The 25,212-nt window shown below is 48.4% G+C and overlaps 1 protein-coding gene across 3 annotated transcripts in view; it reads left to right on the top strand.

Annotated features, from left to right (window-relative positions):
- The first annotated feature begins 861 nt into the window (after positions 1 to 861).
- ZFYVE27 (zinc finger FYVE-type containing 27) overlaps positions 862 to 25,212 on the top strand; it is a 113,740-nt gene continuing 89,389 nt past the window's right edge. For all 3 annotated transcript variants that reach the window (XM_073552846.1, XM_073552845.1, XM_073552847.1), the window contains exons 1-2: positions 862 to 987; positions 24,518 to 24,730. In XM_073552846.1, coding sequence (XP_073408947.1) covers positions 24,519 to 24,730 — 212 coding nt within the window. In that variant the 5' untranslated portion in view covers positions 862 to 987; position 24,518. The remainder of the gene's footprint in view (positions 988 to 24,517; positions 24,731 to 25,212) is intronic.

Here is a 25,212-nt window from a genome sequence, read left to right as displayed (position 1 = left end):
TTACTAGCACTTGTTTTGCCATCCAGCTTGTCCTATTGCAGGAGGATTGTGATCATCACAGCAGGGTTTTTCATACTTTACTTTGTTATATAAGATTTGGTTCAGGTGATCACCTAATCAGAAGCACAGTAAGTAGAATGAGGTGTCCTCTGGATGGAATTCACCTGACACTGGAATGGAATGGCTGTCAGACATGGAGAGAAGCTGATTTTTATAAAACTGTGCAGTGGTCTCTTAACTTTTGCCAGAGCTGTATATATGTATATATACAAGTATTTTTTTTGGCATTTTTCCTCTCGTAGATCTCCATAGTATTTGTTCTAGTGCTCGTATATATATAAATAAACATGTTTTTCACATAATCTTACAAGCAAAATTGGCTGGAAAAAAACAAGTCATAAAGCGCTGCCGGCCCGTCCTCGTTCGTCTGCAGGCCACTCGGCCCGCTCGCCCTCTCCGCCGCTAGTTCTCCATTTGTATTTCTTTCCTCTGTATAAAAAAATAAATAAAATTGCTTTTTCATGCAATTTTGGAAAGGAAAAGGCAAATAACCGCAGCATTAAATAAAAATTGCAGAAAAATAGAAGAATGGAAGTAAAAAGCAAAGAAAGCAAAAATAAAAATTGACCAGCGGGAAAGGGTTAATGCCACTTCCATCAGTAAGGAGCATTTCACTGCAATCTACAGGGACAGAAGCAGCAGGAATCGGGCCAGCTCCAGATGCCGCAGAGAGCTGAGTGTCAGTTCACACTGTGCGGCAGCAGCACAGCCCGGACCCGGCGCTGCTCCATCTCCGTCCTATGCTGCGGTAGCGGGGCGCGCGCTCCGGACCCGCCTCCTGTGACGTCAGAGCAAGTGACTCCAGAATCCGCCCTCCGTGACGTCACAATGACTCCAAACAGGAAATGCTGGAGAGTCCGCACAAGAGGAAGAAGAGGAGAGGAAACACTGGAGGAGCGAGAAGGATGATGTGCCTGTGAGAGGAAGGTGAGAGGTCTGCTGCCGGTACCGCACTCACCCGCACCGTGTGTACTGCCGCGTATACAGCTCCGGCAGTGTCCTCACACAGCGTCCACCCCGCACAGCGTCCACCCCACATCACACAGCGTCCACCCCACATCACACAGCGTCCACCCCACACCACACAGCGTCCACCCCACATCACACAGCGTCCACCCCACACCACACAGCGTCCACCCCACACCACACAGCGTCCACCCCACACCACACAGCGTCCACCCCACATCACACAGCGTCCACCCCACACCACACAGCGTCCACCCCACACCACACAGCGTCCACCCCACATCACACAGCGTCCACCCCACACCACACAGCGTCCACCCCACACCACACAGCGTCCACCCCGCACAGCGTCCACCCCACACCACACAGCGTCCACCCCACACCACACAGCGTCCACCCCACACCACACAGCGTCCACCCCACACCACACAGCGTCCACCCCACATCACACAGCGTCCACCCCACACCACACAGCGTCCACCCCACACCACACAGCGTCCACCCCGCACAGCGTCCACCCCACATCACACAGCGTCCTCCCCACACCACACAGCGTCCACCCCACACCACACAGCGTCCACCCCACATCACACAGCGTCCACCCCACATCACACAGCGTCCACCCCACATCACACAGCGTCCACCCCACACCACACAGCGTCCACCCCACATCACACAGCGTCCACCCCACATCACACAGCGTCCACCCCACACCACACAGCGTCCACCCCACATCACACAGCGTCCACCCCACATCACACAGCGTCCACCCCACATCACACAGCGTCCACCCCACATCACACAGCGTCCACCCCACATCACACAGCGTCCATCCCACATCACACAGCGTCCACCCCACACCACACAGCGTCCACCCCACATCACACAGCGTCCATCCCACATCACACAGCGTCCACCCCACACCACACAGCGTCCACCCCACATCACACAGCGTCCATCCCACATCACACAGCGTCCATCCCACATCACACAGCGTCCACCCCACATCACACAGCGTCCACCCCACATCACACAGCGTCCACCCCACATCACACAGCGTCCACCCCACATCACACAGCGTCCACCCCACATCACACAGCGTCCATCCCACACCACACAGCGTCCACCCCACACCACACAGCGTCCACCCCACATCACACAGCGTCCACCCCACATCACACAGCGTCCACCCCACATCACACAGCGTCCACCCCACACCACACAGCGTCCACCCCACACCACACAGCGTCCACCCCACACCACACAGCGTCCACCCCACACCACACAGCGTCCACCCCACACCACACAGCGTCCACCCCACACCACACAGCGTCCACCCCACACCACACAGCGTCCACCCCACACCACACAGCGTCCACCCCACACCACACAGCGTCCACCCCACACCACACAGCGTCCACCCCACACCACACAGCGTCCACCCCACACCACACAGCGTCCACCCCACATCACACAGCGTCCACCCCACATCACACAGCGTCCACCCCACATCACACAGCGTCCACCCCACATCACACAGCGTCCACCCCACACCACACAGCGTCCACCCCACACCACACAGCGTCCACCCCACACCACACAGCGTCCACCCCACACCACACAGCGTCCACCCCACATCACACAGCGCACACCCCACATCACACAGCGCACACCCCATACCACACAGCGTACACCACATACCACACAGCGTCCACCCCACACCACATAGCGCGCACCCCACACCACACAGCGCGCACCCCACACCACACAGCGCGCACCCCACACCACACAGCGCGCACCCCACATCACACAGCGCGCACCCCACATCACACAGCGCGCACCCCACACCACACAGCGCGCACCCCACACCACACAGCGCGCACCCCACACCACACAGCGCGCACCCCACATCACACAGCGCGCACCCCACATCACACAGCGCACACCCCACATCACACAGCGTACACCACACACCACACAGCGTACACCACACAGCGTGCACCCCACATCACACAGCGTACACCACATACCACACAGCGCACACCCCACATCACACAGCGTACACCACATACCACACAGCGCACACCCCACACAGCGTACACCACATACCACACAGCGTCCACCCCACATCACACAGCGTCCACCCCGCATCACACAGCGCGCACCCCACATCACACAGCGCGCACCCCACATCACACAGCGCGCACCCCACATCACACAGCGCGCACCCCACATCACACAGCGCGCACCCCACATCACACAGCGCGCACCCCACATCACACAGCGCGCACCCCACATCACACAGCGCGCACCCCACATCACACAGCGCGCACCCCACATCACACAGCGCGCACCCCACATCACACAGCGCGCACCCCACATCACACAGCGCGCACCCCACATCACACAGCGCGCACCCCACATCACACAGCGCGCACCCCACATCACACAGCGCGCACCCCACATCACACAGCGCGCACCCCACATCACACAGCGCGCGCACCACACCACACAGCGCGCACCCCACATCACACAGCGCGCGCACCACACCACACAGCGCGCACCCCACATCACACAGCGCGCACCCCACATCACACAGCGTGCACCACACACCACACAGCGTCCACCCCACACAGCGTCCACCCCACACCACACAGCGTCCACCCCACATCACACAGCGTCCACCACATACCACACAGCGCACACCCCACATCACACAGCATCCACCACATACCACACGGCGTACACCCCACATCACACAGCGTACACCACACACCACACAGCGTACACCACACACCACACAGCGTACACCACACACCACACAGCGTACACCACACACCACACAGCGTACACCACATACCACACAGCGTCCACCCCACATCACACAGCGTCCACCACATACCACACAGCGTCCACCCCACATCACACAGCGTCCACCACATACCACACGGCGTACACCCCACATCACACAGCGTCCACCACATACCACACGGCGTACACCCCACATCACACAGCGTACCCCACATCACACGGCGTCCACCCCACATCACACGGCGTCCACCCCACATCACACGGCGTCCACCCCACATCACACGGCGTCCACCCCACATCACACGGCGTCCACCCCACATCACACGGCGTCCACCCCACATCACACGGCGTCCACGCCACAACACACTGATCACAGACACGTCACACACTGACCACAGACACAACACACAGCATACACCCCACATCACACACTGATCACAGACACATCACACGGCGTACACCCCACATCACACGGCGTACACCCCACATCACACACTGATCACAGACACATCACACACGGCGTACACTCCACATCACACACTGATCACAGACACGTCACACACAGACACGTCACACAGCGTACACCCCATATCACACACTGATCACAGACACATCACACGGCGTACACTCCACATCACACACTGATCACAGACACGTCACACGGCGTACACCCCACATCACACACTGATCACAGTCACGTCATGCGGCGTACACCCCACATCACACACTGATCACAGTCACGTCACGCGGCGTACACCCCACATCACACACTGATCACAGTCACGTCACGCGGCGTACACCCCACATCACACACTGATCACAGTCACGTCACGCGGCGTACACCCCACATCACACACTGATCACAGTCACGTCACGCGGCGTACACCCCACATCACACACTGATCACAGTCACGTCACGCGGCGTACACCCCACATCACACACTGATCACAGTCACGTCGCGCGGCGTACACCCCACATCACACACTGATCACAGTCACGTCGCGCGGCGTACACCCCACATCACACACTGACCACAGACACATCACACAGCGTACATCACACAGTGTACACCACACATCACACACTGATCACAGACACATCACACACTGATCAGACACATCACACAGCGTACACCCCACATCACACACTGATCACAGGCACATCGCACAGCGTACACCACATATCACACAGCTTATACTGCACGTCACACAGCGTATATCACACATCACACAGCGTATACTACACGTCACACAGCGTACACCACACATCACACAGCGTGTATCACACGTCACACAGCTTATACTACACGTCACACAGCGTGTACTACACGTCACACAGCGTGTACTACACGTCACACAGCGTGTACTACACATCACACAGCGTGTACTACACATCACACAGCGTGTACTACACCTCACACACCACACATCACACAGTGTATACCACACATAACACAGCGTACACCACACATAACATAGCGTACATCACACATAACACAGCGTACACCACACATCACACACTGATCATAGACACATCACACGGCGTAGACCCCACATCACACGGCATACACTCCACATCACACACTGATCACAGACACATCACACACTGATCACAGACACATCACACAGCGTACACCCCACATCACACACTGATCACAGACACATCACACGGCGTGCACTCCACATCACACACTGATCACAGACACATCACACACTGATCACAGACACATCACACAGCGTACACCCCACATCGCACACTGATCACAGACACATCACACAGCGTACACCCCACATCACACACTGATCACACACATCACACAGCGTACACCCCACATCACACACTGATCACAGACACATCACACGGCGTACACCCCACATCACACACTGATCACAGGCACGTCACGCGGCGTACACCCCACATCACACACTGATCACAGGCACGTCACGCGGCGTACACCCCACATCACACACTGATCACAGGCACGTCACGCGGCGTACACCCCACATCACACACTGATCACAGACACGTCACGCGGCGTACACCCCACATCACACACGGATCACAGACACGTCACGCGGCGTACACCCCACATCACACACGGATCACAGACACGTCACGCGGCGTACACCCCACATCACACACGGATCACAGACACGTCACGCGGCGTACACCCCACATCACACACGGATCACAGACACGTCACGCGGCGTACACCCCACATCACACACTGATCACCGACACGTCACGCGGCGTACACCCCACATCACACACTGATCACAGACACGTCACGCGGCGATCACAGACACGTCACGCGGCGTACACCCCGCATCACACACTGATCACAGACACGTCACGCGGCGTACTCCCCACATCACACACTGATCACAGACACGTCACGCGGCGATCACAGACACGTCACGCGGCGTACACCCCACATCACACACTGATCACCGACACGTCACGCGGCGTACTCCCCACATCACACACTGATCACAGACACGTCACGCGGCGATCACAGACACGTCACGCGGCATACACCCCACATCACACACTGATCACCGACACGTCACGCGGCGTACTCCCCACATCACACACTGATCACAGACACGTCACGCGGCGATCACAGACACGTCACGCGGCGTACACCCCGCATCACACACTGATCACAGACACGTCACGCGGCGTACACCCCGCATCACACACTGATCACAGACACGTCACGCGGCGTACACCCCGCATCACACACTGATCACAGACACGTCACGCGGCGTACACCCCGCATCACACACTGATCACAGACACGTCACGCGGCGTACACCCCGCATCACACACTGATCACAGACACGTCACGCGGCGTACACCCCGCATCACACACTGATCACAGACACGTCACGCGGCGTACACCCCGCATCACACACTGATCACAGACACGTCACACACTGATCACAGACACATCACACAGCATACACCCCACATCACACACTGATCACAGACACATCACACGGCGTACACCCCACATCACACACTGATCACAGACACATCACGCGGCGTACACTCCACATCACACACTGATCACAGACACGTCACGCGGCGTACACCCCACATCACACATTGATCACAGACACGTCACGCGGCGTACACCCCACTTCACACACTGATCACAGACACGTCACGCGGCGTACACCCCACTTCACACACTGATCACAGACACGTCACGCGGCGTACACCCCACTTCACACACTGATCACAGACACGTCACGCGGCGTACACCCCACTTCACACACTGATCACAGACACGTCACGCGGCGTACACCCCACTTCACACACTGATCACAGACACGTCACGCGGCGTACACCCCACTTCACACACTGATCACAGACACGTCACGCGGCGTACACCCCACTTCACACAGCGTACACTACACATCGCACAGCGTTTTTCACACATCACACACTGATCACAGACATATCACACAGCGCACACCCCACGTCATACACTGACCACAGACATATCACACAGCGTACACTACACATCGCACAGCGTGTATCACACACTGATCACAGGCACATCGCACAGCGTACACCACACAGCTTATACTGCACGTCACACAGCGTACACCCCGCATCACACAGCGTGTACTACGCATCACACAGCGTGTACTACGCATCACACAGCGTGTACTACGCATCACACAGCGTGTACTACGCATCACACAGCGTGTACTACGCATCACACAGCGTGTACTACGCATCACACAGCGTGTACTACGCATCACACAGCGTACATCACACATAACACAGCGTACATCACACAGCCGATATTACACATCACACAGCCGATATTACACATCACACAGCCGATATTACACGTCACACAGCCGATATTACACGTCACACAGCGTACGCCGCACGTCACACAGCGTACGCCGCACGTCACACAGCGTACGCCGCACGTCACACAGCGTACGCCGCACGTCACACAGCGTACGCCGCACGTCACACAGCGTACGCCGCACGTCACACAGCGTACGCCGCACGTCACACAGCGTACGCCGCACGTCACACGTCGCACAGCGCACGCCACACGTCACACAGCGTACGCCACACGTCACACAGCGTACGCCACACGTCACACAGCGTACGCCACACGTCACACAGCGTACGCCACACGTCACACAGCGTACGCCACACAGCCGATATTACACATCACACAGCGTGTGTCACACAGCGTACGCCACACGTCACACAGCGTACGCCACACGTCACACAGCGTACGCCACACGTCACACAGCGTACGCCACACGTCACACAGCGTACGCCACACGTCACACAGCGTACGCCACACACTGTATATGACACATTATACACTGATCACACATTGTATATCACACTTTAGATATATAAAAAAAAAATAATAAAAGGTTATTTCCACTTGTTCTGCCGCCAACCCTCCCTGATGGAGCCTCCAACTTTGGATCTTCCAGCACTGACCATTATGCCATTATGGGGTGCGACTCAGATTTTTGACTTTGTGAGAAGAACCGAACATGAGGGAGCGAGCAGAGAACTGTGGGGGCCAGGACACACACGAGTGTGATCCCTGGGTTAATACCCTCCCTCTGCTTATTACGAGATGCTTTATTTTCCTAAGGAATCAATTCAGTTGAAATTTAATTGTCCGGCCAATTTATACAATTTTTAACACCACAAATAAACACCTGTCACATGGTATCCTGGCACACTGGTCATATTAACTCCTCACCGTCCTTTACAATTCAACAAGTGTGATGACGCAATGTATCACAGCCCTCGTTACATTGTATCATCGCACTTGTTACATAATGTGGAGTCGGTAAGCCAAACCTCCGACTCCTCAATTTCCCTTCCTCCGACTCCGACATATATTGCTTATATGTAAGTGAAAAATGTATTGTTGTACAATGTGAACATCAGACATTTAATCATTTCTATGATCCAATAATCAAGATATTTAGATAGAATAGAATATATATTTATTGGAATACAACTTTAGAACACAAAAAACTGTAATAAATTGTAAATATGTAATACACTATGTAATAAACTATGGAAGTGGCAAAAAAACAGTTTTCAACAAAAACGTACTAAATAACATTTGTGCAGTCTATGAATTTGTTCTAAGAAATAAAATTGCCTCCATCAGATCCTCCTTCATATAGGAGACGGAGTGAAATCTTTTTCCTTGCGGCAACGCTTTGCCTGCTCCATGTCATCCAAATACTTGTCAAAGTCAAACTCCGCATCTGATGAGGATGAAGATATGGCAGCAGTAGCACTGTCAGGCTACCTCAGTCAGAGCTTCTTTTCCTTTAGTAAGCTGTTGATCTTCAAGCAATATACGATGACTCGGGTCCACATAAACAGCTGCAAGAAAAATGTTATTTTCCAATAGCTGTGTCTCTCTCCATTTCATTGAAGGAGAAATGCCATCTGCGATTAAACCTCCTCTTTGGGACAGGCAAAATAGCAAGTTCTTCCACTCCCTTATGAAAATGCCAGGAGTTAAATCCTCAGCTTGTAATGTTTTTGTCACTGTAAATGGGTGATTAAGCAATTCCTTCAATTCAGCCACCTGTGTCCATTGACCTTCATTTAGGGTTACCAGTGGGTTCGCCATATCTATAAGAAACGGTTTTAATTCAAGCAATCGCTCAATCATTAAATAAGTGCTGCCCCACCGAGTGGCTTGATCAACAATTGCCCGTTTCCCAGCACGTCTCTTCAAGATGGAATCAATTTTAGGGGTTCTGGCGGCAATAACCAATTTCCTTACTTTTCCAATCAGATTTCCAGCATGTCCCTCTTGCAGACTATAGGCCCCGTCACACACAGCGATATCGCCAGCGATCTCGCTGTGTGACATGGATCAGCGAGCGGCCCCCCTGCCTGGTATCGCTGATCGCGCTTGAACGTCCTGGGCCATTTTTTGATCGTTGGTCTCCTGCTGGCCAGCGCGCATCGCTGCATGTGGCAGCGAGAGACCAGCGATCAGCGACGCTGGTTTCCAAGTTAAACAGCGGGTAACTAAGAGCCACGCGGCTCTTAGATACCCGCTGTTTACATTGGAAACCAGCGTGCTCGCTGGTCCTGATCACTGGAGGGGCTGTCTATGTGACAGCTCACCAGCGATCAGCTAGTGATGTCCCAGCGATCCCATCCACGTCGGATCGTTGGTGGGATCGCTGGGCCATTGATACGTGTAGCGTGGCCTTATCTCATTGCCAGCTGCAGCGTGTGCACAACACAGCGCATGTGATGAACAGGAAAGTGTTTTGAAGCAGCTTCAACAAGATCATCTATTTCTACATTATAATGTTGCTGTTCTTCTGTAGTAATATCTGTTTGTTACATGAACAGCACTGTGGCCTTCCATCTCAAACATACTGAATCCTAAATGTTCCTCTAGCTGTTGTTCATTACTCTCATTCATCAATGTAATTGTACTTATGTTAGAAGCATTGTCCGTTACAAGAACCTGTTCCTGTGTGAATGTAGCCTTAGATCAGGAATAGAACAGCCATTTATAGGACATTTCATAACTTTCCCAAATTCCTATGAAAAAAAATATTCAGCACATTCTGCATTGAATTACTGTACCCAATTTATTATATATTATAGGAGTCGGTCCATTTTATTCCGACTCCACCAGAATGAGCTCCGACTCCACAGCCCTGGTTACACTGTATCATCGCACTCGGTACACTGTATCATTGCACTCGTTACACTGTATCATCGCGCTCGTTACACTGTATCATCGCGCTCGTTACACTGTATCATCGCACTCGTTACACTGTATCATCGCACTCGTTACACTGTATCATCGCGCTCGTTACACTGTATCATCGCGCTCGTTACACTGTATCATCGCGCTCGTTACACTGTATCATCGCGCTCGTTACACTGTATCATCGCGCTCGTTACACTGTATCATCGCGCTCGTTACACTGTATCATCGCGCTCGGTACACTGTATCATCGCACTCGTTACACTGTATCATCGCACTCGTTACACTGTATCATCGCACTCGTTACACTGTATCATCGCACTCGTTACACTGTATCATCGCACTCGTTACACTGTATCATCGCGCTCGGTACATTGTATCATCGCACTCGTTACACTGTATCATCGCGCTCGTTACACTGTATCATCGCGCTCGTTACACTGTATCATCGCGCTCGTTACACTGTATCATCGCGCTCGGTACACTGTATCATCGCGCTCGGTACACTGTATCATCGCACTCGGTACATTGTATCATCGCACTCGGTACCAGGGCTGTGGAGTCGGTAAGCCAAACCTGCGACTCCGACTCCGACTCCTCAATTTCCCTTACAACGACTCCGACTCCACGACTCCCGACTCCCACACATATTGCTTATATTTAAGTGAAAAATTTATTGTAGTACAATGTGAACCTCAGATATTTAATCATTTTTATGATCCAATAATCAAGATATTTAGATAGAACAGAATATATATTGGTGTACTACCCGGTTTTCATTCTTTTTGGTACAGATACTGTACGATATGGATAGACAGATATGGATAAATGGATATATAGATAGAGCAGATTTCTAATCTGCTTTTGCTATTGAAAACATTATCTATGAGCTCAAAAACCTTTCAGGTGATGCAGTTTTTTAAAAAGCTGATCTGCTTTTGCAGCTGAAAAACGTATCCTCAAAAAACACAGGAAAAACGCTGTGTGTGAATGTAGCCTTAGATCAGGAATAGAACAGCCATTTATAGGACATTTCATAACTTTCCCAAACTCCTATAAAAAAATATTCAGCACATCCTGCATTGAATTACTGTACCCAATTTATTATATATTTTAGGAGTCGGAGTCGGTCCATTTTATACTGACTCCAACTCCGACTCCACCAAAATGAGCACCGACTCCGACTCCACGACTCCGACTCCACAGCCCTGCTCGGTACATTGTATCATCGCGCTCGTTACACTGTATCATCGCACTCGTTACACTGTATCATCGCACTCGTTACACTGTATCATCGCACTCGTTACACTGTATCATCGCACTCGGTACACTGTATCATCGCACTCGGTACACTGTATCATCGCACTCGTTACACTGTATCATCGCACTCGGTACATTGTCGTTACACTGTATCATTGCGCTCGGTACACTGTATCATCGCACTCGTTACACTGTATCATCGCGCTCGTTACACTGTATCATCGCGCTCGTTACACTGTATCATCGCGCTCGTTACACTGTATCATCGCGCTCGGTACATTGTATCATCGCACTCGTTACACTGTATCATCGCACTCGTTACACTGTATCATCGCACTCGTTACACTGTATCATCGCGCTCGGTACACTATCATCGCGCTCGTTACACTGTATCATCGCGCTCGTTACACTGTATCATCGCACTCGGTACACTGTATCATCGCACTCGTTACACTGTATCATCGCGCTCGTTACACTGTATCATCGCGCTCGGTACATTGTATCATCGCGCTCGTTACACTGTATCATCGCGCTCGTTACACTGTATCATCGCGCTCGGTACATTGTATCATCGCACTCGTTACACTGTATCATCGCGCTCGGTACTATCGCGCTCGTATCATCGTATCATCGCACGCTTGCTCGGCTGTATACAGGCAGACGTCGGCTTATCTCTGCCGCATACATTGAATATTTTGTGTCTGCCTGTCACAACTTTCTGTTTCTTCAACCAAATATTGTCACATCAGAATTCCCAAAACTGTTGCACCATCTACATTGCAGAATTTCCTCCACTTCTCCTTCTGATGGATCTGTTCCTGTTTTTGAGCAGAAATATCTAGATGTTACTTAATACCCTTGTGTGGCCGTACTCGCAGCCATGTGGTTCTGATCCAGTGTTCTCTTCCGGACAGATTTTTCCTATTTTTATCATGTGTGATTTTGTACAGATGATTTTTTTTTTTTAGCTTAATCTACCTCCAAAACGGTAACAAGAATCATCTAAAAACCACCTGAAAGCCTCCGCCTATTAATTTAGTTTTAGAGGAAAAATAAAGTGCCGGTCAATTCTTTGAAGTGGATGTAATAATAATTCTTATTTTTATGGCGCCAACGTATTCCGCAGCACTTTACAATTTTAGAGCTACACCTAAAAGGAGCGTTTCCTGCAGCTGCTTCCACTTGAAAAACCTGTTTCTGAACCCTACAAACCTTCCTTTTAGGCATATCCTACAACCCCCTATGTGGAATGAGCTGCGCTACAATCCATGTAGGCGACATGTAGCAGAGCTGATAGAGAAACCGTAGAGCAGTGCAGGTGTTTAACTGCTGACTGTGGATCTGGGTCACTTCTCTCACATTTATGAGATTCGTAAATATTTGTGCTTCCTCATCCTAAACAATAAGGTCAAGAAGGTAATGTTTGTCCTAGGGAGGAATGCCTGGAATTATCCACCCATTGTCCCCGATTCTCTCACTAATGACCACAATATGACAACAAGTTCAGCTGATTGTATCTTCTCATCTCCCTTAACCCCTTCACTACCAAGGGTGGTTTGCACGTTAACTACCGGGCCAATTTTTACAATTCTGACCACTGTACCTTTATGAGGTCATAACTCTGGAACGCTTCTATGGATCCCGGTGATTCTGACATTGTTTTCTCGTGACATATTGTACTTCATGTTAGTGGTAAAATCGCATTCAAATAACTTGCGTTTATTTGTGAAAAAAATGGAAATTTGGCGAAAATTTTGAAAATTTCGCAATTTTCCAACTTTGAATTTTTATGCCCTTAAATCACAGCGATACGGCACACAAAAAACTTAATACATAACATTTCCCACATGTTTACTTTACATCAGCACAGTTTTGGAACCAAAATTTTTTTTTGTTAGGAAGTTATAAGGGTTAAAAATTGACCAGCGATTTCTCATTTTTGCAACACCATTTTATTTTTAGGGACCACTTCACATTTGAAGCCACTTTGAGGGGTCTATATGATAGAAAATACCCAAAAGTGACACCATTCTAAAAACTGCACCCCTTAAGGTGCTTAAAACCACATTCAAGAAGTTTATTAACCCTTTAGGTGCGTCACAGGAATTTTTTGAATATTAAAAAAAAAATGAACATTTAACTTTTTTTCACAAAAAAAATACTTCAGGTTCAATTTTCTTTATATTACCAAGGGTAACAGGAGAAATTGGACTGCAAAAGTTATTGTGCAATTTGTCCTGAGTATGCTGATACCTGATATGTGGGGGGGAACCACTGTTTCGGCGCATGGCAGAGCTCAGAATGGAAGGAGCGCCGTTTGACTTTTTAAATGCAAAATTGGCTGGAATTCAGATCGGACGCCATGTCACGTTTGGCGAGCCCCTGATGTACCTAAACAGTGGAAACCCCCCCAAGTGACCCCATTTTGGAAACTAGACCCCCCAAGGAACTTATCTAGATATGTGGTGAGAACTTTGAACCCACAAGGGCTTCACAGAAGTTTATAACGTACAGCGGTACAATTAAAAAATCATATTTTTTCCACAAAAATGATCTTTTCACCCCCAATTTTTATTTTTCCAAGGGTAACAGGACCCTAAAAGTTATTGTGCAATTTGTCCTGAGTACGCTGATACCCCATATGTGGGTGTAAATGACTATTTGGGCGCATAGCAGAGCTCGGAAGGGAAGCAGCGCCATTTGACGTTTTTGGCTAGAATTGAGATCGGACACCATGTCACGATTGGAAAACCCCTGATGTACCAAAACAGTGGAAACCCCCCACAAATGACACCATTTTGGAATCTAGACCCCCCAAGGAACTTATCTAGATGTGTGGTGAGAACTTTGAACCCCCAAGGGCTTCACAGAAGTTTATAACGTACAGCAGTACAATTAAAAAATCATATTTTTTCCACAAAAATGATCTTTTCACCCTCAATTCTTATTTTTCCAAAAGTAACAGGACCCTAAAAGATATTGTGCAATTTATCCTGAGTACGCTGATACCCCACATGTGTGGGTAAACCACTATTTGGGCGTATGGCAGAGCTCGGAAGGGAAGCAGCGCCATTTGACGTTTTTGGCTGGAATTGAGATCGGACACCATGTCGCGTTAGGAAAGCCCCTGATGTACCAAAACAGTAGAAACCCCCCACAAATGACACCATTTTGGAAACTAGACCCCCCAAGGAACTTATCTAGATGTGTGGTGAGCACTTTGAACCCCCCAGTGCTTCACTGAAGTTTATAACGTCCGGGCGTGAAAATAAAAAAATCGTATTTTTTCCACAAACATGATCTTTTAGTCCCCATTTTTTTATTTTCCCAAGGGTAACAGGAGAAATTGGACCCCAAAAGTTGTTGTCCAATTTGTCCTGAGTACGCTGATACCTCATATGTGGGAGAAAACTACTGTATGGGCACACGTCGGGGCTCGGAAGGGAAGTAGTGACGTTTTGGAATGCAGACTTTGATGGAATGGTCTGCGGGTGTCATGTTGCGTTTGGAGAGCCCCTGATGTACCTAAATAGTGGAAACCCCCCACAAGTGACCCCATTTTGGAAACTAGACCCCCTAATGAACTTATCTAGATGTGTGGTGAGCACTTTGAACCCCCCAGTGCTTCACAGAAGTTTATAACGACCGGGCGTGAAAATAAAAATATCGTATTTTTTCAACAAACATCATCTTTTAGTCCCCATTTTTTATTTTCCCAAGGGTAACAGGAGAAATTGGACCCCAAAAGTTGTTGTCCAATTTGTCCTGAGTACGCTGATACCTCATATGTGGGAGAAAACTACTGTATGGGCACACGTCGGGGCTCGGAAGGGAAGTAGTGACGTTTTGGAATGCAGACTTTGATGGAATGGTCTGCGGGTGTCATGTTGCGTTTGGAGAGCCCCTGATGTACCTAAACAGTGGAAACCCCCCACAAGTGACCCCATTTTGGAAACTAGACCCCCTAATGAACTTATCTAGATGTGTGGTGAGCACTTTGAACCCCCCAGTGCTTCACAGAAGTTTATAACGACCGGGCGTGAAAATAAAAATATCGTATTTTTTCAACAAACATCATGTTTTAGTCCCCATTTTTTTTATTTTCCCAAGGGTAACAGGAGAAATTGGACCCCAAAAGTTGTTGTCCAATTTGTCCTGAGTACGCTGATACCTCATATGTGGGAGAAAACTACTGTATGGGCAAACGTCGGGGCTCGGAAGGGAAGTAGTGACGTTTTGGAATGCAGACTTTGATGGATTGGTATGCGGGTGTCATATGCGTTTGGAGAGCCCCTAATGTACCTAAACTATTGAAACTCCCTACAAGTGACCCCATTTTGGAAACGACCCCCCACCGAGCTTATCTAGATGTGTGGAGAGCACTTTGAACCCCCAAGTGCTTCACAGAAGTTTATAACGCCTGGGCGTGAAAATAAAAAAAACATTTTTTTCCGCAAAATTATATTTTTGCCCCCAATTTTTTATTTTCCTAAGGGTAACAGGAGAAATTGGACCCCAAAAGTTGTTTTGTAATTTGTCCTGAGTAGGCTGATACCCTACATGTGGGGGTAAAACACTGTTTGGGCACATGGCAGAGCTTGGAAGGGAAGGAGCACCATTTGACTTTTTCAACGCAGAATTGGCTGGAATTGAGATCAGACGCCATGTTGCCTTTGGAGAGCACCTGATGTGCCCAAACAGTGGAAACCCCCAATTATAACTCCAACCCGAACCTCAACACACCCCTAACCCTAATCTGAGCCCTAGCCCTAACCCTAGCCCTAACCCTAGCCCTAACCCTAACCCTAGCCCTAACCCTAACCCTAGCCCTAACCCTACCGGGAAAATGGAAATAAATACATTTTCTTTTAGTTTTATTATTTTTCCCTAACTAAGGGGGTGATAACGGGGGGTTTGATTTACTGTTTATGGCGGTTTTTATGTTTGGCAGCTGTCGCACGCTAAAAGACGCTTTTTATTGTAAAAATAGTTTTTGCATCACCACATATTGTGAGCTATAATTTTTCCGTATTTTGACCCACCGAGTCATGTGAGGTCTTATTTTTTGCAGCACGAGTTGACGTTTTTATTGGTACCATTTTCGGGCACGTGACATTTTTTGATCGCTTTTTATTCCGATTTTTGGGACGCAGAATGAACAAAAACCAGCGTTTCATGAATTTCTTTTGGGGGGGTGCGTTTACACCGTTCCGCGTGCGGTAAAATTGATAAAGCGGTTTTATTCTTCGGGTCAGTACGGTTACAGCGATACCTCATTTAGGTCGTTTTTTTATGTTTTGTCGTTTTTTTGCAATGAAAACTATTTTATATAAAAAATAATTATTTTTGTATCGCTTTATTCTGCGAGCTATAACTTTTTTATTTTTTTGCGGATGATGCTGTATGGTGGATCGTTTTTTGCGGGACAAGATGACGTTTTCAGCGGTACCATGCATATTTATATGCGTCTTTTTGATCGCGCGTTATTGCACTTTTTGTTCGGTGGTATGATAATAAATCATTATTTTTTTGCTTCGTTTTTTATTTTTATTTTTTAAGGGGTTCGCTAAAGGGGTTAACTAATGGGACAGTTTTATAGGGCAGGTCATTACGGACGCGGCGATACCAAATATGTGTACTTTTATTGTTTTTGGGTTTTTTTATTTTGAAAAAATGGATTTATTGGGGAATATTTTTTTTTTTTTTACTGATTTATTTAGCGATTTTTTTTAAATTATTTTTAACACTTTTTTTTTTTTTTTTTTTTACTTTATTACCTTGTCCCAGGTGGGACATCACTGTCCTGTGACAGATCGCTGATCTGTCACATCACAGATCACTGTGACAGATCAGCGATCTGTCACAGGCACTGCTGCAGACTTCCTCATGCCTGCGCTTTGCAGGCAGTGAGGAAGTCAGCTCCCTGCAGGCCCCCGTCGCCATCTTGGATCCGGGGGCCTGTAGGGAAAGAGCCCCCCGCAGCAGCGCTGCACATTGCGCTGCCGTGGGGGGCTCAGGGAAGCACGGAGGGAGCCCCCTCCCTGCCGATGCTTCCCTTTAACCCCCGGTACACCGCGATCGCGTTTGATCGCGGTGTGCAAGGGGTTAACGTGTCGGGGGCGGTCCGTGACCGCCCCTGACACATTGTGCCGGGTGTCAGCTATGATAATTAGCTGACACTCGGCCGCGATCAGCGGCGCTCACCACGTGGGCGCCGCTGATCGCGATGACGTAATATTCCGTCCATGGTAATTAGGTCCATGGACACATGGACGGAATATTACGTCAATTGTAGGTAAGGGGTTAAAGTGTAACCAAACCTTGGAAATTTTTATATAATATATAATTTTTTTTTTTAAATTTTGCTATGCTAATTGAGGCTTTGACTAGTTTCCCTAGTTTCTTCCATGTTATCACGTCCCTGTGAGCATAATAACAGTTTGCAGGAGCCGACATCATCTCGTGCATGCGCGCGGCTTTTTTCACCCACGTCATTGTGCCAGCTGAGTCTTGTTCCTGCTGAGTCCAGCTGTTCTTCGGCTCCTGGACGTGAGCCAGCTTCTGCACTTCAGGTCATGTGCACTGCACCTCTGAAGCCAGGAAGCGTAAACCCGATTACAGAGGTGCAGTGACGCTGTCGAAATGAGCGGTGCGCATGCGCATGATTTGGCCATGATGTTAGCTCCTGAAAATTACAGTTGTGCTCAAACGTTTACATACCCTGTCATAATTTTTGCTTTCTTGGCCTTTTTTCAGAGAATATGAATGTTAACATCAAAACTTTTTCTCCACTCATGGTTAGTGGTTGGGTGAAGTCATTTATTGTCAAACTCCTGCGTTTTCTCTTTTTAAATCTTAATGACAACCCAAAACATCCAAATGACCCTGATCAAAAGTTCACATACCCCATTTCTTAATACCGTGTATTACCCCCCTCTAACATCAATGACAGCCTGAAGTCTTTTGTGGTAGTTGTGGATGAGGTTCTTTATTTTCTCAGATGGTAAAGCTGCCCAATCTTCTTGGCAAAAATCCTCCAGTTCCTGTAAATTCCTGGGCTGTCTAGCATGAACTGCGCTCTTGAGATCTCCCCAGTGGCTCAATGATATTGAGGTCAGGAGACTGAGATGGCCACTCCAGAACCTTCACTTCGTTCTGCTGTAGCCAATGACAGGTCGACTTGGCCTTTTGTTTTAGATCGTTGTCATGTTGGAACATCCAAGTACATCCCATGTGCAGCATCCAGGTTGATGTTTGCAAATTTGCCTTCAGTATTTGCTGATAATGTGCTACATTCCTTTTTCCTTCAACTTTGACCAAGTTTCCTGTGCGTTTGTAGCTCACACATCCCCAGAACATCAGCGATCCACCTCCGTGCTTTACAGTAGGAATGGTGTTCCTTTCATTATAGGTCTTGTTGAACTCTCTTCAAATATAACTTTTATGGTTGTGGCCAAAAAGTTCAATTTTGGTGTCATCACTCCAAAATTACCTTGTTTCTGAAGTTTTGAGGCTTGGGTGAGATACTTTGTGGCATTTGCACAGTAATGGCTTTCTTCTGGTGACTCGTCCATGCAGCCCATTTTTCTTCAAGTGCCTCCTTATTGTGCATCTTGAAACAGCCACACCGCTAGTTAGTTTTCAGAGAGTCCAGTATTTCAGCTGATGTTGTTTGTGGGTTTTTCTTTGCATCCCGAACAATTTTCCTGGCAGTTGTGGACAAAATTTTTGTTGGTCTACCTGTCCGTGGTTTTGTTTTTACAGAGCCCCTGATTTTCTATTTAACCACAGTTTGAACGTTGTTGATTGGCATTATCAGTTCCTTGGATATCTTTTTGTATCCCTTTCCTGTTTTATACAGTTCAACTACTTTTTCCCGTAGATCCGTTGACAATTCTTTTGCTTTCCCCATGGCTGACAATCCAGAAACATCAGTGGCTGGATGAAAGATGCAAGAGTCTGTCTTGATCCCAGTAACTCATTCAGCTTTCATCCCTCATTCATTCAATTACATGAAGTTTGTCAGTGCTGTATGCTGAAAAACAGTCGCACACCATGATGTTCCCACCTCCAAACTTCACTGTTGGTATGTTGTCTTTTGGGTGATATGCAGTGCCTTTTGGCCTCTAAACATGGTGTGTGTTATGGCATCCAAAGAGTGCAATTTTTGTCTCATCAGACCAGACAGTATTCTCCCAGTATTTCACAGACTTGACAAAATGTTCTTGAGCAAACTGTAAACGCGCTTGAACATGCTATTTGTTCAGCAATGGAGTCTTGTGTGGTGAGCATGAATATACAGGCCATGGAGGTTCAGTGCATTAATTATAGTTTTCTTTGAAATAATTGTACGTTTTGATTCCAGGTCTTTTTGTAGCTTTCCACATGTGATCCTTGGCTCTTGGACAACTCTTCTGATAATTCTTTTCACTCCTCTGTCTGGAATCTTGCAGGGAGCACCTGATCTTGGCCGGTTTATGGTGAAATGATGGTCTTTCCACTTCTGGATTATGGCCCCATCAGTGCTCACTGGAACCTTCAGCAGTTCAGAAATTCTTCTTTAATCAATGCCATCAGTAAGTTTTGCGACAATAAGGTTGCAAAGGTCTTGAAACAGCTCACTGGTTTTACCCATCGTGAGATGTTTCTTGTGTGGCATCTTGGTAATGAGACACCTTTTTATTGACCATCAGCTGATATTATTTTTCCCAAAGTGGCAAAATTGCTTTCTAATTACTGATTGATTTCAGCTGGTGTCAGGACTTTCTATGGCTTTTTGCACCTACCTTTCTACATGTGTTCAATACTTTCACCCTGTGTCATTTCTCGTTATTATGCATGACTTAATTTATGGATTTCTACGGTGATTCCTTTGCCTGTGTGGATTGGATGGGTTTGTTACCGACATCTGGTGAGAATTTCATGCCAATAACACCCTTAGAATATTGGTGACGTGTTCAATATTTATTTCACCTGAGATTTATATATCTCCTTAAATCATGCTGCAGATCATTGAGGGTCCAGATCCTGAGTTCCGCAATGATCACTTAAAAGACGGCTCAGAAGTGCACAATTTAAGAGGCAGAAGCACACGCAGAGTACCGAACCATAGGCCTCCGATTCATCCGCACTACTGTTATTCACGCCACTATAATGTATAATGCGCTCATCAGTTTAAACCTTTCATATAAGTATGTTTGTAAATACCTTATGTTGCCATATTTGCCTGTGAGTGGCGCTATCGCTTCTTGCTCAGTCCCGATCACGTGATCCACTGGCTGCCGCCGCTGCTGATGTCACGTCAACTTCCAGACTCCATTGCATCACGGAGGCATGACCCACTCGCACACGCTGACCATGGTTGACTGGTCTGTGGTCAGAGTTTCACCACACGTCACAGCCCAATAGCCAGCGCGCTCTTGTGGACAATGATATAGGTCTGTTAATGGTTGAGTCCAAGCTTTGGGACCCCCCACTTATTATGAAGAGAGGGGAACTTCCAATTCTTCATGTTGTGTATTTCTGCTGGAAGATGCCGGGAGTGAAGCCACAGAGAGTGGAGTCTCCCAGCTACCAGAGATGGTGCACTCCCTATCAAATGTCAGGTTGGAATACGACTTCTAAGTTTCCAACATTTTACAATTTTATCTGCCGCCACCTTAATCACCAGAGCTGCAGTCATAATGTTTTGGACTTCAGAGCTGAAATCCTCCTGGTTTAAAGTTTTATTTCCCTGCACTTTAAAAGTCAATCCCAATGGACCCACAGTCAGGTAATAAAAAAAAAAATTCTGTACTCGGCTCCTTGACCAGTCCCACTCCTGTTCAGTTATCCTCCCTCCGGTCTGCTGGCATCAACATCTGGTGTAGGTGGGGCAGGTGGTTCCCATGATTGGCTGCAATGATCCCTCTGGATGTTAATGCCCTTAAACCGGTAGTAGGCACAGTAGTGAGTGTGGAAGAGTGACCTTAGGTGGTAAGTGTGAGATTGGAGTAGTGAGTGTGGAAGAGTGGCACCAGGCTAGGAGGCGAGCGTGGAATTATAGTAGTGAGTGGGGAAGAGTAGCACCAGGTCAGGAGGTGAGTGTGGGTTACAGTAGCGAATGAGGAAGAGTGGCACCAGGCCAGGAGGTGAGTGTGGAATTACAGTAGTGAGTGGGCAAGAGTGGCACCAGGCCAGGTGGAGAGTGTGGGTTACAGTAGTGAGTGGGGAAGAGTGGCATCAGGCCAGGTGGAGAGTGTGGGTTACAGTAGTGAGTGGGGAAGAGTGGCACCAGGCCAGGTGGAGAGTGTGGGTTACAGTAGTGAGTGGGGAAGAGTGGCACCAGGCCAGGAGGTGAGTGTGGGTTACAGTACTGAGTGGGGAAGAGTGGCACCTGGCCAGTAGGTGAGCGGGGAAGAGTGGCACCAGGCCAGGAGGTGAGTGTGGGTTACAGTAGTGAGTGGGGAAGAGTGGCACCAGGTCAGGAGGTGAGTGTGGGTTACAGTAGTGAGTGGGGAAAAGTGGTACCAGACCAGGAGGTGAGTGTGGAATTACAGTAGTGAGTGAGGAAGAGTGGCGCCAGGAGTGTGGGTTACAGTAGTGAGTGGGAAAAAGTGTCATCGGGCCAGCAGGTGAGTGTGGGTTACAGTAGTGAGTGGGAAAAAGTGGCATCGGGCTAGCAGGTGAGTGTGGGTTACAGTAGTGAGTGGGAAAAAGTGGCATCGGGCCAGCAGGTGAGTGTGGGTTACAGTAGTGAGTGGGGAAAAGTGTCACCGGGCCAGGAGGTGAGTATAGGTTACAGTAGTGAGTGGGGAAGAGTGGCACCAGGCCAGGAGGTGAGTATAGGTTACAGTAGTGAGTGGGGAAGAGTGGCACCAGGCCAGGAGGTGAGTGGGGAAGAGTGGCACCAGGCCAGGAGGTGAGTGGGGAAGAGTGGCACCAGGCCAGGAGGTGAGTGGGGAAGAGTGGCACCAGGCCAGGAGGTGAGTGGGGAAGAGTGGCACCAGGCCAGGAGGTGAGTGGGGAAGAGTGGCACCAGGCCAGGAGGTGAGTGGGGAAGAGTGGCACCAGGCCAGGAGTTGAATGTGGAATTACAGTAGTGAGTGTACAAGAGTGGCGTTATGTGGTAAGTGTGAGGTTGAGAGTGGTAGAGTGCGGCCGGGCCAGCAGGTCAGAGAGGGATTAAAGTAGTGAGTGGGTAAGAGTGGCGCCGGGTCAGGAGGTCAATGTGGGATTACACCAGAGAGTGGGAAAGAGTGGTGCCAATCCCAGAGGTGAGAGGTATTAAAGTGAAGTGGGATAGAAAGGAGCTGGACCAGAAGGTGTGGGATTACAGTATTGATTGGGGAAGAGTGGCGCCAGGCCAGGAAGTGAGTGAGGGATTTATTTATTTTTTTTTTTATTTACCCCATCCTGGAATTAACGCGATAAACCCCTTTAAGTTCTGCACAAAGCAAAATTAGCTTCATATTGGTTTCATCTTTTCAAAGCAAACTGCTTGACATGCAGAACATCAGAAGACGTGTAAGTGTCCTCTACTGACAGCAAACAGAGATCTTCACATATGAAGGTGTATTTAATATTGAGCTTGAGTTACAGAAATCTTGACCTCTCAATAACCCCCTTTAAAACAAGCTGATACAATTACATTTAAAATGTTGCGATGCAGGCATGAAAATTCCGTTCGTTGACAGCAAGCAGAGATCTCGCCTTATTAATATATTACAGAATGAGAGCAAGTTGCATGAGCAAGAAAGAAATACAATTATATCTGACAAAGAGCCAGGAAAGAATATTCCATTCACTGACAGCAAACGGTGATCTTGATATCTAAAGGTCTATTCTACATGACACAAAACAGATTTACAGTTATATGAAATATTCCAGACAGGAATACGGCAAACAGAGATCTTGACATTTAAAGGGATATAATACAGGTTGAGCTGGAGTTGGCCAAAACCAGACACTTCCCCTTTATGAAATCTAACGTTAATTTTCAGATCGGAATATTTTCTCTACTGACAGCAAACAGAGCTCTTGACATTTAAAGGGATGTTACAGATTGAGCTCGGGTTACGTCAGATCAGCAGCAGTCCTCTTTGCACAAGGACTTACAGTTATATTTACCAATCCAGATGAAAATATTTCACCCACTGACAGCAAACGGTGATCTGTGACATTTAAAGGGATAATGCGGATTGAGCTTAAAGTTACCTAAAATTGAAAAGCTCCTTTCCACGAGAGCATATAAGTATGTGAACCCTCCGTGTAGAAGACCCAGGTGTGGGAGGTGACAGCTGGGACGTTACAGTGTGGCACCGGTGACACAAAGCAATTACCCTGCGGCCCGTCCCACGTACAGGCTGCTGCGCTAATCAGCGTGTAACCTGTTTATCTGCTGCCTGAGCTTCATATCCTCTTCAGATTCCTTCTGACCTTTGAACATATTTTTCTGATACCGGCGCTGTTACTTCCTGGTGATCGATGCCAATCCTCTATGGTGTTCCTGGCATCGAGCACAGCCATGCACTGGAGGCTCCGCAGACGCTTGGCCGGGAAGAAGAGGTCCGAGCTCCTTTTGTCCCATTCCAACAGCTTCCTCTGTTCTTCATTTCCAGGAAGTTTTCCTCTCGTCCGCTGTGTGCCATACTGTAACTTTTTCTTCCTTGTTGCAGCATGCAGGCGACAGAGAGGGATGCAGCTTCTCCCGGGGACACGGGCTGGTCGGAGGGCGTTCCATCCATGGCGGAGTCCCAGCCGGGGTCTCCTCAAGTCGCCAGCAAGTCGCAAGCCTTTGATCTCTTCAACCTGGTGGTCTCCTACAAGAGGATAGAGATCTACCTGGAGCCCGTCCGGGACGCCTGGGACTCGGTCAGATACCTGCTGAGGTGAGCGTCACTCCCTGTACTGGATGGAGCAGAGCTGAGTTTGCCATTTAACTATCTATGATGCTTTTTTGATTCCGTTTGCATCTTGCAAACCTGAGGCTACGTTCATACTAGGCGTTTTTGCAGCACTTTTTTATGCACTTTTTAATCCAAATTTTAGGCTACGTGCACATTAGGCATTTTTGCAGCGGTTTTTTAATGCACTTTTTATGCAAATTTTAGGATAAGTTCACACTAGGAGTTTTTGCAGTGTTTTTTTTAATGCATTTTTTATGCAAATTTTAGGTTAAGTTCACACTAGGAGTTTTTGCTGCTTTCTATGTTTTTTTTTTTTAAATACAAATTTTTAGGTGCATCTTACAGTACCAGCAAAGTCTGAGATCTCAGAAATCTCATGCACACAGCTTTTTTTTTTTTTTTTGTCATCAGGATTTTGTGCTTTGCATGGTTCCTGGCACAATGGAGCCTGTCACTTCTTCTTA

The sequence above is a fragment of the Dendrobates tinctorius genome, unplaced genomic scaffold (genome assembly GCF_039654945.1).
Source record: "Dendrobates tinctorius isolate UK_male_01 unplaced genomic scaffold, ASM3965494v1 ptg000196l, whole genome shotgun sequence".
NCBI classification, from domain to species: Eukaryota; Metazoa; Chordata; class Amphibia; order Anura; family Dendrobatidae; genus Dendrobates; species Dendrobates tinctorius.
Note: the sequence above shows the minus strand (reverse complement) of the source record. Positions and strands in the feature narration are given on the sequence as shown.